We start from the raw sequence: 17,626 nt of genomic DNA on the forward strand, positions 1-17,626 counted from the left end.
AATCATTAAATTTGTTCAGTTTTATGTTGGCTGATCCTTAAGAGACATATAAGAGACTTGGCTTACAACAGATCTGAGTGAAGAATTTGTTGCCTTTCTTAGGCCCATTAATACTTTCTTTATTTTGTTTGTAAGATAGCCATGTGTGAATTGAAATTTCTTGTTATCTCATGTAGATCTAGCTTCCCATTTTTATCAGCTCTGAGCAGCTAGACGTTTGCACATTGTAATAGATATTTTTATTTCCCTTTTTTTTTCTTTTTTCAGAAGCAATGGCAACAGCCCAGTGAGAATCAAGCTCCAGTTTGCTGTCTGTCTGAATGCCAATTGTGAACATACATGCAAACCCAGCATCTTCTAATGGTCTCAGTGCGTGGGTCTGTTTTTTCTCAGGAATGTCCCCTATGCCTCTGGCAGTGTTCAGCCATTCTGTTTAAGTTCTTTAACCTCAATGACAAAACAAAACAAAAAACTTCCATCAGAAGCTGAGCTGTTCAAACATACTCTGGCTTTATATCCTGTTCCTATCTTAAGTGAACCTTTCCCCAGGGCTCTTTGGTCTTTGTTAACCTAAGATTCCCAGAGCCTTGGTGAGGAAAAGTAGTGTTTCCTTCCTCTGCCTTTTTGGATGCCATAAACCTACACCCCCTTCAGCTCATTTTTCTCAAATGGTCTGTGTGTAATTCCAGCTCTGGTGAAGTTGTGTGCCTGTGATTTCCAGCATCAGTATCATAATCAAATGTAGCCCTTTCTCCTGGCGATAAACTGCTTTAGGAAACATCACAATTAGTGTGTATGTGTGTTTGTTATACCTATTATCAAGTATTACCAGGTATTTTATTTCACTGTGTTTCATCCTCTTTTTTTTTGTTTTTAATTTCTTGTAATATTTACCATTTGAAATTACTAAATTTTCGTTTTAGACTGGCGATCACATCCTATTTTCTTTTTTTTTACATGACTGAGTGTAACTCAAAATTGCATATTTCAGAATATTTTTTTTGTTACAGAATTTTATATCTTCTAAATAGGTTTAATGTATTCTTATTTAACGTTCCTTCCTCATACACTAGGCCAGACCTTTAAGAGATGTAAATCAATATATCTGTATATAAATCAGTTGCCTGAGTGATTCATACCACATGATAGCATGAGCAGCTTGGAATTTTTTATTTTCTGTCATGAATGAACTCTTTTCCATTGGTATCTTCCTTCCTAGTATTTTTATCCCAAATTTTTGTTTGCTTGAAAGCAAAGCTTTTCATATGCCCATTCATTACCCAGTGGGCTGTTGCAGGAGAGGAGAGCCTGAAAAGCGCCCTATAATGCAGAGGTACCTGGTGACATGGCCTTCCAGACCCTGACTGCTTTATGGGAACAGGAGCTCAGAAGAAATTAATGTATTCTGGTGGAAATACTGAGTATATTGATATTGTTTAAAAGCTGGATTTTGCATGTTGCCTTGTCACCTTGAGTATGGAGGGGACAGGAAGAAAATCTGTGAGACAGGCTTCTTCTACTCAAGGAATTGATCAGTGAGACTTTCTGTTGCCTTTGTTTCACTGTACTTCTTTCAAACACCAAACTGCTGTCCCCTTAATGCTACTTTACACTAATTCATTGTGCGGTGTTACTTTTGCAGGAAAACCACCATAGCTTTCAACCTTGCTCAGGCAGATCTTTACAAGTACCTAGAATTCTTTGTATGTTGTCACCATTACAGTAAATCTGCTCACTTGTGGCTGCTCAGGGAGAAATGGTACCGGAGAGACAGAGGTAGCTGTCATGCTTTAGTTACTGCTGGGGTCAAAAATCCTTCATTTTGCCCTGAAATAACACCCATTCTGTAAAGGCATCTTTTAGGCACTCAGGTGGAGTCTCAACAGCGTTGGTGCCCAAAAAGTGAGGCCTGCAATGGTGTGGATAGCCTTCTGAAGCCAAGTAGACCTTTTAGCACAGCACTACAGCTTGAAGTACTTTCAGTCAGTTTATATTAAGCGAAAATATGCGATAAGATGAGAAAAATATTAAATATACATTTGCAGAAGAGAGTAGAAAGCCAGTTCTGGCTGTTTACGTTTGTGCGTGGATCTATCTGGTGATCATGCATTGCCGTTCCAGACCCTGTCAATGCAACGCGAGGGTGCACTGTGATGGGTTGGGTGAATTGCACCATTTCTTGAGCATTTATTCTGGGCCAAGTGAATTACTCAGCTGGGTTGGAACTCCTTGAGCTGCTGAAAGTCCCACTTTGTCTTCTTGAGACACACAAGACAGAAGTTCCTTTCCAATACTAATGTTTTATGGTATTATTAATAATACACTAGGCTGCAGTTGTCCAGAGACTACACCACTTGGAATAATAAGCACTAGGTTCCTGGTAACCTTGCATTATCTACAGTTTCTCATTTTTATTGTAATTCAGTATAAACCAAGCAATACCAATTTGGCAAAATGCCATAATTACTGTGAAGTCTAGATTTATATTTATTTATTTTTACAGTCAGAATCTTATCTTAAAGCTGAAAAATGGATTCTATATGCTATTTCTCAAAAAAATTCTGATTTCTGAAAAAAAAGCCTTTGTCTTAAATCAAAGCTTACAGTATTTTTCCTGTTGTTTTTACATGTTAGTTCTTGAAAATGTTGACAATTTAGCCAGACTATGGTTGATTGTAAAGTCTCACATCATATTTTTAGAAAGTGCTGAACCATGCCTATTACTGTTTGTATCTTTGAGTTAAGAAATATTTTTCATTTAATATTGACATTTTTCATATTTCATCTGATAACTTCCATTGCTGTATATATGCAAGTACTAGCTGGCACAGAAGGAATTACACTTGTCTTTATATTCAAGCTAAAATATTTTAATACTTTGGCATTTGTCTCTGAAATAATTTGAGTAGAATTCCCCTATATTTTTATGATCTTCATGAGTGGGTGGCTTATTTTATCTGAAAGATAAACGTTAAGCAAAAGTCCAGATACTCAGTAAGACCTGTTTTTCCAGAGAACAGCTAATGCTTACAGTGAAAATGGAAAATTTCTCCCCAGTGCTGTCTACTCTCCAGTGAGGTTTTTGCCTGGTCTTCCAGGAAAGTGTAGGTGGGAGGCTGACTAAATAAGAGGTGCAGCTAGGCACCATATTAATTTAGCATCTTGCTTAATAGAATGATGAAATAAAATAGCTGGGATTTCTGAGGGAAGAATGTGCTTGCTGTGTTTGTCATGGGGGGAAGGTGCAAACCAGGCAGAGGTCACAAAGAGGGGAAGAGAAGTGGTTCTACCACAAGGCACTCAAAAGCGCGTGTCAGATGGACAGTCGTTCCTCAGGTCCTGGAAGAACAAAAGGCCCCAGTCCTATTCCTTTCCTCTACAACTTGTGTGTGATGTGTGGTCAGATAATACCAGAGCCAGAGTCATTAATAAAGTTTTTTCTTTCTGTTTTCATTTCAGTTATTTGCCACCTTCCATGCATGAATGGAGGCCAGTGCAGTTCTAGAGATAAATGCCAGTGCCCTCCTAATTACACTGGTAAACTTTGCCAGATCCCTGTGCAGACTGCCAATACTCCAAAACTATACCATCAGCCACAACAGGTGAACAAGGCTGTAGGATCACAAATTATCCACTCTACTCATACTTTACCACTGACGATGTCTGGACAGCAAGGTGTAAAAGGTAACTTTTTTTCTTGATAGATATTTTTTCATTTGGAGTTGATTTTATTAATTTTTGGTATCCAACCTGTAACAATGGTGATCTGTCTACATAGTTTGAATCTTGACACCACAACTTGAATCATGAGCTTACCAGAATGAATGGAAAGTATTTTGCTCAATGACTGATATTATAAGAAATAACAGTGCTATTAAGAGTTTATAAATAAATTTATTTCACTTTATGGGGGAATTTAATGCAGATTGCAGAGGCAAAGGGTAATGCAGGTGGCTTCTTCCAGAAGTGTAGATATGTTGAAAAAGAGGATGATTGTGGCTGAACAGAGTCTGTAAATTGCAGTGTACCCAGATAGAAAGTTGCAGGTGATTCCATTGTTACAAGTGAAAGGAAGAGACGATGCTTTTCAACATAACAGAATGTATATCTAATGTAAAACTAAAGCCACAATCCATGTTTATCTTTTTTGTATCATTTTGTAGAGTCCTATAAGTTAATTTCGTGGTGAAGATAAGTCATAAAATGATTCAGATGAATAGAACATTCTTTCCAGGTCATATAACAATGTGAAGAAGGCAGAGGACCAAGAGCAAGAAAAGCTGTGATGTTAATAAAATTTTGCCCAAAGAAAGCTCAGACAGCTCCAGGTTGTGAATTTTGTTTGTTTTAGTTGCCAGGTTGATTTTGTTGTTGTTGTTTTGTTTTGTTCTTGTTGAAGGAAATTTTACAATTACATCTCCAAAACTGCTACCTCTGAATAAAAACAATCTGGGGGAAAGATGTGAGGAGGCTCAGTTGTTGGCAACTAGTGTCTGCATAACTTAGCTAAAAGCGCACAAACTATTTATGTTTGTGATAAATATAATCTGATGTAGTAATTCTGATTTCAGACAGGGACACAGCTGTGAAGGAAGTGCTGACAGTATCCTTCTGGAAACACAATATTTTATAAATGCTTTTAAGTATCAGCCCCATCTTTTCAATGGATTTGTTCCATAGTGACTTCTACACAGTCCATTGGGAAATAGTTTCTACTGGCAAGTTGGAGTATCAGTCCCTAAAGCTCCCCAGAACACTCCTGATCTTAAAGAGGAAGGGGGTGGGGGAGGAGTGAGCAAATAAGAGAAGGTAATTAACTAAATGTTTAGCAGAGCAGAAATTTATTTCTGTCACTATGTAATTCTAGATCAAATTATTTTAGATAATATGGTGGACCATAAACATTTTTTTAAAGATTGTTGTTTTTCAGATTTAGAGTTGCTGTCTTAAAACACACAATAGGTTTCTCACTGTTGAAAAGTCTGATGTGTTGAATATCTTTTTTTCCAACCCTCAAGTCCTCATCAGAACCATCAGCAGTCACAATGCCTTTTCTTGTCTTTGCACGCCCAAATGAGCATGTTGGATTGTGGAGAGAGGAGTGTTAAATTTATTTCAAGGAAAAAAGAAACAGTTCGTCCTGAAATGGCTGGCAGAAATAAAAAATTAATCAGTACATCTAGGCAGCGATCCAAGACCTGGAGAGGATTGCACTGGTAATAGTACATGAGAGGAACCAGCCTAAATTTGATCTTTTTGTCATCTGAACAACTCTAGGTGCACTGATAAATTAAAGCAGAGCAATTCAGTGATTTCTTTTGAAGGCTAATATATTCTTTAGATTTATCAGCTGGAGAAACTAGTTGAAGGGATCCCTCTTCATACATAAAAATATGTGATAGTAAGTTGGGGTGAGTGTTTTTATTTTCACAGCCAGACTGTGCTGTCTTGTCTTTCCCTGCAAAACCAGTCTAACAGCCTAAGATAATGGCTGGATTTATAGGACACCAGTCCACACAGTGATGCGTGGGAATGGTTTATCCCGCAGAGGCAAAAGGATGCTGGGTCAGGAATTAGCAGGACTCATTTGGAGAGCTTTAAACTAGACTTGAAGGGGGATGAGATTCTAGGTGGGCTTGCATCTGTGGGGCAGCATTCTAGAATTGATGGGGACTGGGAGGCCTCCCGTCCCCCTAGGGTGGAATCAGTATGCTCAGCTCACTCCCTGAAATGCTTGTACATCAATACACGCAGCATGGGGAACAAGCAGAAGGAGCTAGAAACCTGTGTTCGGTCAGGAGATTATGATCTGGTGGCAATTACGTAGACATGGTGGGACAGCACACATGACTGGAACATGGTCATGGATGGCTGTGTCCTCTTCAGGAAAGACAGGACAGCCAGGCGAGGTGGTGGAGTTGCCCTTTATGTGAGAGAGCAACTACAATGTATTGAGTACTGTCCGGGCACAGATGAGGAGCAAGTTGAGAGTGTATGGGTGAGAATTAAGGGGCAGGCTGGCAGGGGAGACACTGTTGTGGGTGTCTATTACAGGCCACCAGATCAACGTCAGGAAGCTGTTCTACAGACAGCTGAGAGCAGCCTCACAATCACAGGCCCTGGTTGTTGTGGGGGATTTTAACTTCCCTGGTGTTTGCTGGAAGGACTACTCAGCCAGCCAGCCGCAGTCGAGGAGGTTCCTCCAGCGCATTGAAGATAACTTCCTCATGCAGATGGTGGAGGAGCCGACTAGGAGAGGTGCACTGCTGGACATCATCCTCACTAACAAGGAGGGTCTGGTTGAAGCAATAAAGGTTGAGGGCTGCCTTGGTTGCGGTGACCATGAAATGGTGGAGTTCAGGATCTTGTGCGGCAGGAACAGAGTAGCAAGCAGAATTGCAACCCTGGACTTCAGCAGGGCTAACTTTGGCCGTTTCAGGCAATTGCTGGGGAAAATCCCATGGGCAAGGCTGCTTGAAGGTAAAGGGGCCCAAGATAGTTGGTTAGCATTCAGGGACTGTTTCTACTGGGCACAAGATCAGAGCATCCCGACATGTCGGAAGTCAAGGAAGGGAGCCAGGAGACCTGTGTGGTTAAACAGGGAGCTGCTGGGTAAGCTCAGGTGGAAGAGGAGAGTTTATAGATCATGGAAGGAGGGGCTGGCCACTTGGGAAGAATATAAGGCTGTTGTCAGGGGATGTAGGGAGGCAATTAGGAAAGCTAAGGCCTCCTTAGAATTAAAGCTGGCACGAGGGGTCAAGAACAACAGAAAGAGCTTTTTCAAATACGTGGCAGATAAAACTAACACCAGAGGCAACGTAGGCCCACTGATGAATGAGGTGGGTGCCCTGGTGACAGAAGATACAGAGAAGGCAGAGTTACTGAATGCCTTCTTTGTCTCTGTCTACTCTGCCGGAAGCTGTCCTGAGGAGCCCTGTACCCCTGAGGCCCCAGAGGAAGTCAGGACAATGCAAGAATTTGCCTTGGTTGATGAGGACTGGGTTAAGGAACAATTAGGCAATCTGAACATCCACAAATCCATGGGTCCAGATGGGATGCACCCATGGGTGCTGAGGGAGCTGGCTGACGTCGTTGCTGGACCACTCTCCATCATCTTTGCCAAGTCTTGGGAGATGGGAGAGGTGCCTGAGGACTGGAGGAAAGCAAATGTCACCCCAGTCTTCAAAAAGGGGCAAGAAGGAAGACCCGGGTAATTGTAGACCAGTCAGCCTCACCTCTATCCTTGGGAAAGTAATGGAATGACTTATCCTTGGTGCCATCTCAAGGCATATCAAGGATAAGAGGGTCATTAGGGGCAGTCAACATGGCTTTACCAAGGGGAAGTCGTGCTTGACCAACCTCATAGCCTTTTATGAAGATATAACGAGGTGGATAGATGATGGCAGGACAGTGGATGTGGTCTACCTTGACTTCAGTAAAGCATTTGACAGAGTCTCCCACAGCATTCTCATAGCTAAACTGAGGAAGTGTGGTCTGGACGATCGAGTAGTGAGGTGGACTGCGAACTGGCTGAACGAAAGAAGCCAGAGAGTCGTGGTCAATGGGGCAGAGTCCAGTTGGAGGCCTGTATCTAGTAGAGTGCCTTAAGGGTCAGTGCTGGGGCCAGTACCGTTCAATATATTCATCAATGACTTGGATGAAGGACTACAGCGTACTATCAGCAAGTTTGCTGATGACACCAAGCTAGGAGGAGTGGCTGACACGCCAGAAGGCTGTGCTGCCATCCAGCGGGACCTGGACAGGCTGGAGAGCTGGGCGGGGAAAAATTTAATGAAATATAACAAGGGCAAATGTAGAGTCTTGCATCTGGGCAGGAACAAACCCAGGTTCCAGTATAAGTTGGGGAATGATCCATTAGAGAGCAGTGTAGGGGAAAGGGACCTTGGGGATCCTGGTGGACAGCAGGATGACCATGAGCCAGCACTGTGCCCTTGTGGCCAGGAAGGCCAATGGCATCCTGGGGTGTATTAGAAGGGGGGTGGTCAGTAGGTCGAGAGAGATTCTCCTTCCTTTCTACTCTGCCCTGGTGAGACCACATCTGGAATATTGTGTCCAGTTCTGGGCTCCAGCAGTTCCCTGTCCTTCCTGAACTGAGGACAGAATCCAGTGCAGAGCAACAAAGATGATTAAGGGAGTGGAGCATCTCCCTTATGAGGAAAGGTTGAGGGAGCTGGATCTCTTTAGTTTGGAGGAGACTGAGGGGTTACCTTATTAATGTTTACAAATATACAAAGGGTGAGTGTCATGAGGATGAAGCCAGGCTCTTCTCAGTGACAAACAATGGTAGGACAAGGGGTAATGGGTTTTAACTGGAACATAAGAGGTTCCACTTAAACTTGAGAAGAAATGTCTTCTCAGTGAGGGTAACAGAGCACTGGAACAGGCTGCCCAGGGGGGTTGTGGAGTCTCCTACTCTGGAGAGATTCAAAACCCACCTGGACACGTTCCTGTGCGACCTCACCTAGGCCTTCTTGCTCCTACAGGGGGATTGGACTAGATGATCTTTTGAGGTCTCTTCCAATCCCTAACATTCTATGGTTCTATAAGAAGGGTCTTACTGGTGGTTCTTTTAACACTGACCTTTTCCATGTGGGTTTACCTGTAGAAGAGCTCATGTAGCATAAATTTTCCTTGAAGGTGGTTTTCTGCTGCATGCAAGATCTGAAGAGCCACCTTATTCCTGATGTTTCTGTCTGGAATATGTTGAAGATTTTTATAAGTGAAGCTATGCAGGACTGAATAAAAATAAGTTTGGGGTTTTTTTAAGGAATTCTTATGTGAAACCAATTAATACTAAAATTATGCCTAGGAAAATGAAAATAATGTGAAAAACTAAAAGTAATTTCTACAAAATAATAGAATTTTAAAGTGGCTGAAAGAAATGAAATTTGCTTCCTGAGAAATGGAGCGGTGAGGTTGAAATTTGTAAATACGAACTGAAAAGGCCTAATGAAGTTCCAAAGAACAGTCTGGCCTCCTGGAGGCAAGGAGACAATTCAGAAGACTCAACAATCCAGTACACATTATAAAGAAAATATGTCAAATGATACTTATTTGGAAGGGTGTTACATCTAATGGATTGGCTGACCTCGAGGAGCTTGTGCAGTAGTTGCTGATGAGGGAGACCAAGCCAGCCACAGTAAATGCTAACTTTGTTATACAACTTACAAACTGTAAAAGTTTTCACACACCTCTTCTCCCTGTCCCATCCCTCCCTCCCCATGATAATTTGAATTACATCTTTAAAGGGCATCTTGTATTTCAGTGAAAAGAGACTTGAGGCTCATAAACAGTTCCGTGCACATTATGTTGGCTGGAGGGTCTCAATCTATAGACCCAGACTTAAAAACTACAACTGTATTTAAAAACGGAAGTATCTGAAAAACATTTCCTCCCTCTTTACCTGCCAAATCCTGAATTCAAAGTTCAGAGAAGGGAGTGGTTGTTTTAGATGGTTGGGATGCTGGCAACAGTTGCAGGGGCAATCTCGGGACTTGGCAGGTATATAAAGGTGAAGGGATGAAATCTGAAGCTTTTTCTGTGTTCCAGAGAAAGATGATGGATCTGAAAAAGAAAATAAAGCTTACTATGTATCCAAAAATAACCCAGTGGAGTCTGAGTTCTGGAACTTTGAATGGGATTCTTATTACACAGTATGACCACAAGTATTAATGTTACACCAACCAATGTGGACATTCATGTTTATGTAGCAGTCTTTACAATCCTATAATGTCATTCTTTCCTGTGTGAAGCGTCTTAATTTTCTTGTTAATGGGACTCTATGCTTTCTTTCAGGCTTCCCTCTAACCCTTGGATTTGGGCTTCATTTATATTTCAGTCACTTCAAGGCACTCTGTAAAACTTCCAGTGAACGAAAAATAAATGCCATAGAGGTGCCTAAGATAGCTTTTTAAACTTTTTTTTTTTTTTTACCAATTTTTCTTATGTGTTTTTTCCTTCAATTATTTTAGTGAAGTTCCCTCCTAACATAGTGAATATCCATGTGAAACATCCCCCTGAAGCCTCAGTTCAGATCCATCAAGTTTCAAGAATTGACAGCACATCAACAGGACAAAAAGCAAAAGTACCTCAGCCAGGACATCCACAGGTGTCTTACCAAGGTCTTCCGTATCAGAAGACTCAGAAAGGACATACTACTTACACAAATCAACAACCCATTCCTCATATGTTTCCTGTTTCAGTTAAAACTCAGCTTGGGCGCTGCTTCCAGGAGACTATTGGGACCCAGGTAAGAAATGTTTGCTAAGGCTTTTGAGACAGGTAGCTTTAAAACAATATTATAAAAGAATGAAAAAAAAATTTCCCCAGTTGCTGGAAAAGAACACATTTGACATTCTTTTCCAAAAGAAAAGCTCCTTCAAGCTAATGTCTTTATTTTATGCAGGCTTGAATTCCTGACATTCTGATTTTGGTTATTCTAGCCATAACTTCTCCATTTATAAGCTATGTCTCAAAGTAAAAACACATTACTCTAAATCCTAGTTCGATTTCCTAGTTGAACAACTAAGGTTACACCATCTTCCACAGCTTGTACTGTCCATTGCTTTAAGTCTTTTCGCGTATGCATCTCAACAGCCAGTGTTTTGCAAGGAGTTGCAGTTTTCATATTTTTTACTGTATTGTAGGCAAGTGTTTTGAATCTGTTGAGATGTGACTATTGCATGGGGTAGTGAAATTATGAAAGCCAATTGAGTGTTTGCTAGAGCATTAAAACCTTAGTTCAGTTTAAAAGAATATGATCATACCAGATTTTTACATATGACTGTTCAAAATGGCATATCTTCTTTCAGCACTCTAATAGGTTACACAGCATTATCGTTTTTGCATATTTGTATATGTATGTAAATATACAGAGAGAGGAAAAAAGCATATGTGAACACACTGTAAAAAAATTAGGAAGAACCTGTTATTTATTGCTTATCACCTTGCCAAAATGTAAATTTTCAGGCTGAGTATTTTTATGTTCAATGCATGCCTCAGGCTGAATTTTTTGAGAGGTTTTGGAAAAATCACTCCCTTCTTTTGAGGAATGATGTTAGAGAAGTAATATGCTGTTTTTCCTTGGGCTAAAAAAAAAAAAAAAAATGACTGTTTCGTTGAAGATTTGCATCGTCTGTATGCTTTGAAGTGGAAACTTAAATTTATCATAAAGTTCACTCTGATTTTGGTCCTTCCAGTAACATGCACCCAAATTTAGGCAGTTTTCAAGCATATCTATGTTTTGGTTTTTTTTTGCAAATATATTCCACAGATATTTGTTGACAGCAAAATTCTCCAAAGATTTCATCTGAAGAGAGCATGGTCTGCTCTCCGCTCAAAGGGTCAACACCCATCATCCCTGAAATGGCAGAGTGGAGCAAAATGTCCTTTACAAGTGCTTCTTCTAGCTGTCAGTGAATGCTGTGATGCTCAGTGTTAGAACTGACAGCAAGGGAACTTTCTCACCTTCTCATGGCTCCCAATCAGTGAGCTTCGGGGAGGATCAGTGGTAGGGGACAGATAAGGAGCAGAAGCAGGATGGAATGAGAAGCAGGGTGAGGGTAATGTAGGTGGCAGATCCCAAGGTAATGATTTGAGTTACCTTCTGGAACCTCAAACTGAAATCACAGTTCCTTAGTCTCAGTTGCTCCCTGCCAGCTCCAAAGAACTCGCTTTTTCCTGTAAAATATTTTTCTCTTCTCCTTTCAGTGACTAGCTTGTGCGGAGTGTTGTAGCATTCCTCTAAGTGTATTTCAGAAGTCATTGCTGTGGAGTTAAAGGTCCCTAAGCTGATGCTAGACTATCATGTTGAGGGTGTTTTAAAATAATTAATTCTGAAAAATGCTATGGAAGAAGTAAATTTAAATTTCATCATGCCCCCAAAATGTTTCTAGAAGACTAGAGTTAAGTTTACATAAGGAACATTGAACGCTAGCATTCACTAGCTGTTGAATGCTTGATTTGTGATTACAGTCTTAATTTATACTGATGAGCTCTTCATGCTTATTGTTTCAGGAATAGTAAAACCTTGAATTTGTTCATTGGCAAATATTGAAGCACATGTTCAAATGAAAGTGCATGGATTTTATATGACAAAATGAAATACTATTTGCACTCACATATAGGGGAAGACAAAATTCCTTTCTCAACCTTAGACTTGGCAGTGGGTGCTGGATCTTTTATCTTTTACCTGTTATGCTGGATAAATTTCCTGTCTGTTCTTTCTGCTGTATGCAGGAGTGAGGTGTTTTGAATGACATATCCAAAACTTGCAGTGTGCTATGCGTGACCCTCACATTACAGTGGTTTAAAGCTTACCAGAAGATAGTAAGGTGCTCCTTTTGAAGGGGGAGAAAAAGGGAAACATGCTTGCATTGCCCTCATGCCTGACCTGAAGTCCTACTAAATGCTCATTCTCCAAATTTTATAATATTTTTTCCAGTATTCCCCTGGAAAAATGTGTCTTTGTAGTGCTCTCAAGAAAGGGTAGTGCCTCCTAGTTTAGAATACTGCATATTCTTAGTTTTTACAAATCTCATTGATACTTTCACTGTCAGTCTTAGAGAAGAGCATAGTAAGGATTTCAGAGGCCTTTTGTTGTTTAATTTAGTGGTTTAATTAGAATTGGAGTTGTAAGGTGGCATTATGTAGAACATTAATTGAAGACTTTGCCATAAATACAGATTTAAGTGACTCATTCACCTTTCAAATTTGAACCTGAAATGTTAAATATATTTTTCCTGTGGTCAGGCAATGTACGTTATTTATTTGGATGTTAAATATAACTAGAGGTGGGAAAGACATGTAATTTTTTGTTTTCTCTTAAATAGTTCTATTCTAAAATAATTTGGTTTTCTGTTTCTTTGATATTTGCTTTGCTAAATATGAGGGTTCTCTTTATTTGTACAGATGAGTTTCTAAACTCAGCTTTCCCTATTAGCAATGCATTGCAAGTCCTTCCTTGAGTTTATGTTGGATAATTTTGGTATCCTTACTTCTTTCAACAATCATTAGTCTTTATATATTTCTTTTTTGCAGGGAGGATTGAATGTTTGGCTTCAGAAATGTTTTATTCAATATCGTAGGATCAGAGGTGACTTTACTGTCTATAGAGCAGATTGATGGAAGGATATGTGTGTGGCCTCTTGTAGGCAAATCAACCAAGTTAATAAAGACTTTGCTGAACTTGCTTTTGGTCCAGGATAACAGCACAGGATAAAAACAGTGTCAAAGTCTCTGCTGTGGTTTTGTGTGTGTGTAACCTCTAGCATTCTGTGTTTCTCTGCCTCTCTTTTTCTCTCAGTCTTCTTCCCTGAACTTCAGCTGGTCTTTCAATTACAAATCCTCTGATTTTAATGCTTTGTTTTTTTTCACAACCTTCTGTGGGATATTTTTCATCCCCCAACACATTCTTCATCACCCCACCTTAGTTAAATTCCTTTAATGTGTCTCATGCAAAAGCAGTAGTCCTGCAGAAACAGTGGGATATTTTCTATACTCAAATCCCAGGACAGCCAGGGCATATTTTCTACAGTGTATTTCCAACAGAGTGCATGCTGTTAAAGTTAGAAACTGAAGCCACCCTGAACCTAAGCTTGGAGGGCATTATGGTACAGATAGTTAAAGAATCTGGTCATATTCTCAGGCCTCCCATCACTCCTAATTAACACCACAGAAATTCTTCTAGACCCCCTATTTGCTTAGTGGTCTGTAGTATCATAAGTGACTATAAACAAAGGCAGCAAGCATGAGAGAGGAGCAGTAAAAGACACGTGAAAAGATGTCAGGCTTCAAGCTCAGAAGGACAGGGAGATAGAGAGGCTAGATGAATGAAGTTTCTTACCTTAATTAGAATAGGTGAATAAAGACGTGTTTTCATAAATACACATACATATTTATGTATGCATTGCTCAGTTGTGACTGTTTTCTGAAGTGTCCTCAGCATTGGTAAATAAAGTGGAAAGAGCAACTATAAAAGTAGTGTTAATATTTCAGTTTTAAAAAATATAGAAAGCAAATAGTGTTCTGGATGGTTCTCTTTTCTCTTTGAGTCAGATCCCTTTTCCTGGCTGCCTCTCATTTCTCTGAGTGGAACACTTAGCAATTATTTCTCCTCTGGGAGATGTTAGCGATGATTGCTCCAGGATAGCTTACCATGTTACATGATAGCCTGCTATGATCTCTCACATACAAAAGTTGTGGTTCATCAAATGCTTTCCTTGTGCCAAAAAGATTTTTGAAGGGTGTATCATAAACTAACAGTTAAGCTGCAGACCAGAAACTTATTTTTGTCATAAAAATACAGGAAACAAACCTTTACCTAAACTTCCACCTTGTTATATAGAAGGTGATGTTGAGAAAATAGAGTCTTAAAGTTGAGAAACAGATAAGTGGAATTTTTGTCATACTGCTTCCGCTGTAAGGAGAACGACAGATTTGTGGAAAGCACTGTGTGTTACAGTGGCTTCAAAAGCTGGAGGCTGGATGTGGTGTCCTGCAAGGTCTTTTACAGCCCTGTGCTCGTGTGTTTCTGAGATCCAAGGAGTCTGTTATCTTAGACACTGATTCTCTAAGTCCTATTTAAAAAGCAAGGAAATAAGCAAGATTATGTTTTTCTTCTGTAATTCCTCCTCTTCAGCTGCTTTTCGTTTTAATTCTAATAAAAATTACTTTATTATGACACAGAATATCTTATTTCCCAAAATACTTCTACAGTGTCAGTGGTGCACCTAGTAAAAATTGTGTCAGTCATCTCAAGTCTTGTTAATTTTGAATATGATTACTTTGCTTTTAAATCAAGAAAATAAAGTAGATGCTTACTATCTGTCAGAAGTTGTATAAAGAGAATTAAGCACTGCTTCTTTGTCTCTAAGATCACTTTGAAATGTCTACTAAATATATTCATGTGTTTTCCTATGGTTACTGCATTTCTGTATTTTGGCTAAAAAAGCCTTTTTCCTCAAAATTTGGTCTCTTTTTTGTTTAGCTGTAAAGGAGGAGGCATTTTTTTGCGAAAGCAGCAAGAAATTGGAGAAGCTAGGATTTCCAGATTTGTCTGAAATGGGCCCTTTCTGACTAGATTCACAAGTAATGCTGTTGTCTTCAGCAGATATTTTTTCAGTATCAGTTTTACCGAAGGAGACTTCTGGTGATCTTGGCGTCTATAGTTTAAAATCACAATTTTAAAAAAAGACTTGTTCTTCTAAAGAGAGGCAGATACTGAAGCTGCTTACCTGGCTGAAGGCAACGTAGCCAAAATGTCCAGAAGAGAAGCTGGCTGAGAAGTCACGTCTGCCTATGCTTGTTCGTTCCTCCTGGCTGTCCCTCAGCTGTGCTGGTGTAACTGCTGAGAGGAGTTGGACTGCTCTCTGAAATGATCGCTGAAAGAACTTCAGAAATATTGTCTTCTGATCCCCCTATTTTTGTTGAGGTGTTTGAAATTCAGGTCAGTTCTACGTTGCAGTGTTTGGGGAATATGTTCCACTCCTCGCTCGTCAGTTTGCTGATTGATACTTTGTGCTTTCTTTGCAAAGTACTTCTAGAGGTGTTGCAGAAAAGTTCAGTACTTGTTACAGCTCTGTTGAGAAGGATGCCAGAATTAGAGTTGTTCTGGTATTGTGAAGTGAAATTTGTTTTATTATAATAAAACTTTAGAAAATCGTATTTAAAAAAATACCCCCTATAGCAGACAATTAAAGCATATTTTGATAGAAGGTTTTAAAATAAATTAAGCTCAATAACATTGATGGTAAACACTAGTAAGGAATTTATTGAAAATTATAGGGGCCATCCATTTCTCTGTGATCAAAACACTCATGTATGCATTCAAATCTGTTTCAAATGCTGCTTAGTTCTGATAAATAACAAGTATGTCTGATAAACAGGTGTTAGTTGATCAGCATCTTTAGTGGGATAAATTCTGGAAATAATTTCTTTAATACTGTATTTCAGTAATGCTTTTACGGGAAACCAAAACGTTTGTTTTGGTTTCAGCAACATCCTCTCTGCTGTCAGACTTAATACATTACAGAATAAGCCAAGTGATAGGTGGCAGCTGGAAAAGGTCAGAAATTGTCAACATTATATCATGATAAAGATTGTGACTGCAAATCATTAAGCATTTACTTAACTTGATTCACAGTCAGGCAAATACTGATCATGTGCTTTGAGAATATGCATAAAGTTTTTGGGAACTGGACTTCGATCACTGATGACTTTTTCATGATGGGAAACGTTAAACAAAGTCATCAAAGTTTTGAGTTGGAAATCAGAGCAGCAAAATGTGTTGATAGCTCTTACTGCACAACATAATGTATTGATACCACTGTATGCAATATGATTGTAGTGTATGTAGTCTGGAGGTAATGACAGGAGTAATATGCCAGTTGAAGTTATTCCTTTGACTGTTTAAATATCCCCGTTGAACTTCAGATTTAACAAAACATTTCCTATGGAGGTAAATTTCAGGTATTTTCATTTTTTGACAGCTCTGTGAAATGAACTTCCCTATTTATATTCTCAACAGAGGAAAGATGTTATAATACAAGTAAAATTCCGTGCTTTGTACTGGTACTTCTTCTCTTAAAGCACTTTTAAAACCTTTTTTTCTTTAGAAGAGTCTTAAAAATACCATGTCATAAAATAAAATAACTGTCTGGAATTCCTTGAAGCTCATGGTTTGGCTTCTGAAGTTTTTAAACAAATAGACTGTCAGAAATCAGTGTGGATTCATTTCCAGGATTAATGATTCATTTGCAATAGAGTCTTTGCAAGATCAATACCCTGAAATATCAGAAGATAAAATATTTATCGGATACCCAAAACACCAAACATTGTTTTAATTACTCAAATAGAAGAAAGCTGGGTAATTTTTACTTGCCTGTGAAGAATGTTGTGCTTAAGCCAAAACAAATTCTTTACCAGTTCTTTTAGACAGTCTGGAAGTATTTAAGTTTCTCTCCTCTGCTTATGAGACAATGCCTGTTAGCCAGTGCTACATGGGATAATACTTTTCATGTGCAACAACCTGTCATTCAGCTGCTCAGTAGGCTAATTAAGTACGGTTGTTAATTGTTTCAGTAATATGGTTTATTATGTTTGAGGTTTCTTACTCTGTTTGTCGCGCCTATAGGAAAGAAAAAAAAAAAAAAAAGTAACAATCCAAGGTCTGTGCCTGTTGAATAGTTTACAGAAAGTTAAACAGTGTATCCATTCACTTCTGCTATTGTGGTATGTGAAATGCAGTCTTTTGAGCTGAGTCCCAGAGTCATTAGCTATTAGCTCAGGCAAAGCACCTATTGATTTCAATCATAGTTAATCATGTAACACTCTTTTATTTATGCCTGTATTGTGGTTTTAACTAACAGCTCGTGACAGAGATTTGTGGGTGGGTCACACAGGAGTGGAAGTCCCAGGAAAAGTTGTGGTCCGTTGGCCAGAATCCTCTGTGGTTGCCCTGAGACTAATTGCCAGACTGGCCTCTCTACTGCACTTTACAGGGAGCTGAATAACTTCCTTCTACTGCCTTAGCAGACAGATTTTGAGGATATAATCCTTCCTTTTCTCTGGCATTGGAAAACACATGACACCATGGTGACAGTGCACA

The 17,626-nt window shown here is 39.4% G+C and overlaps 1 protein-coding gene across 22 annotated transcripts in view; it reads left to right on the forward strand.

The window, feature by feature from the left end:
• Nucleotides 1-17,626, forward strand: part of LTBP1 (latent transforming growth factor beta binding protein 1) — a 205,960-nt gene that overhangs the window by 94,126 nt on the left and 94,208 nt on the right. For 18 of the 22 annotated variants that reach the window (XM_065058017.1, XM_065058007.1, XM_065058009.1 and 15 more), the window contains 2 exons: nucleotides 3,460-3,684; nucleotides 9,993-10,270. In XM_065058017.1, the coding sequence (XP_064914089.1) occupies nucleotides 3,460-3,684; nucleotides 9,993-10,270 (503 nt within the window). The remainder of the gene's footprint in view (nucleotides 1-3,459; nucleotides 3,685-9,992; nucleotides 10,271-17,626) is intronic. The other 4 variants (XM_065058014.1, XM_065058029.1, XM_065058023.1 and 1 more) reach the window with 1 other exon arrangement.

The sequence above is a fragment of the Columba livia genome, chromosome 3 (assembly GCF_036013475.1).
Source record: "Columba livia isolate bColLiv1 breed racing homer chromosome 3, bColLiv1.pat.W.v2, whole genome shotgun sequence".
NCBI lineage: Eukaryota > Metazoa > Chordata > Aves > Columbiformes > Columbidae > Columba > Columba livia.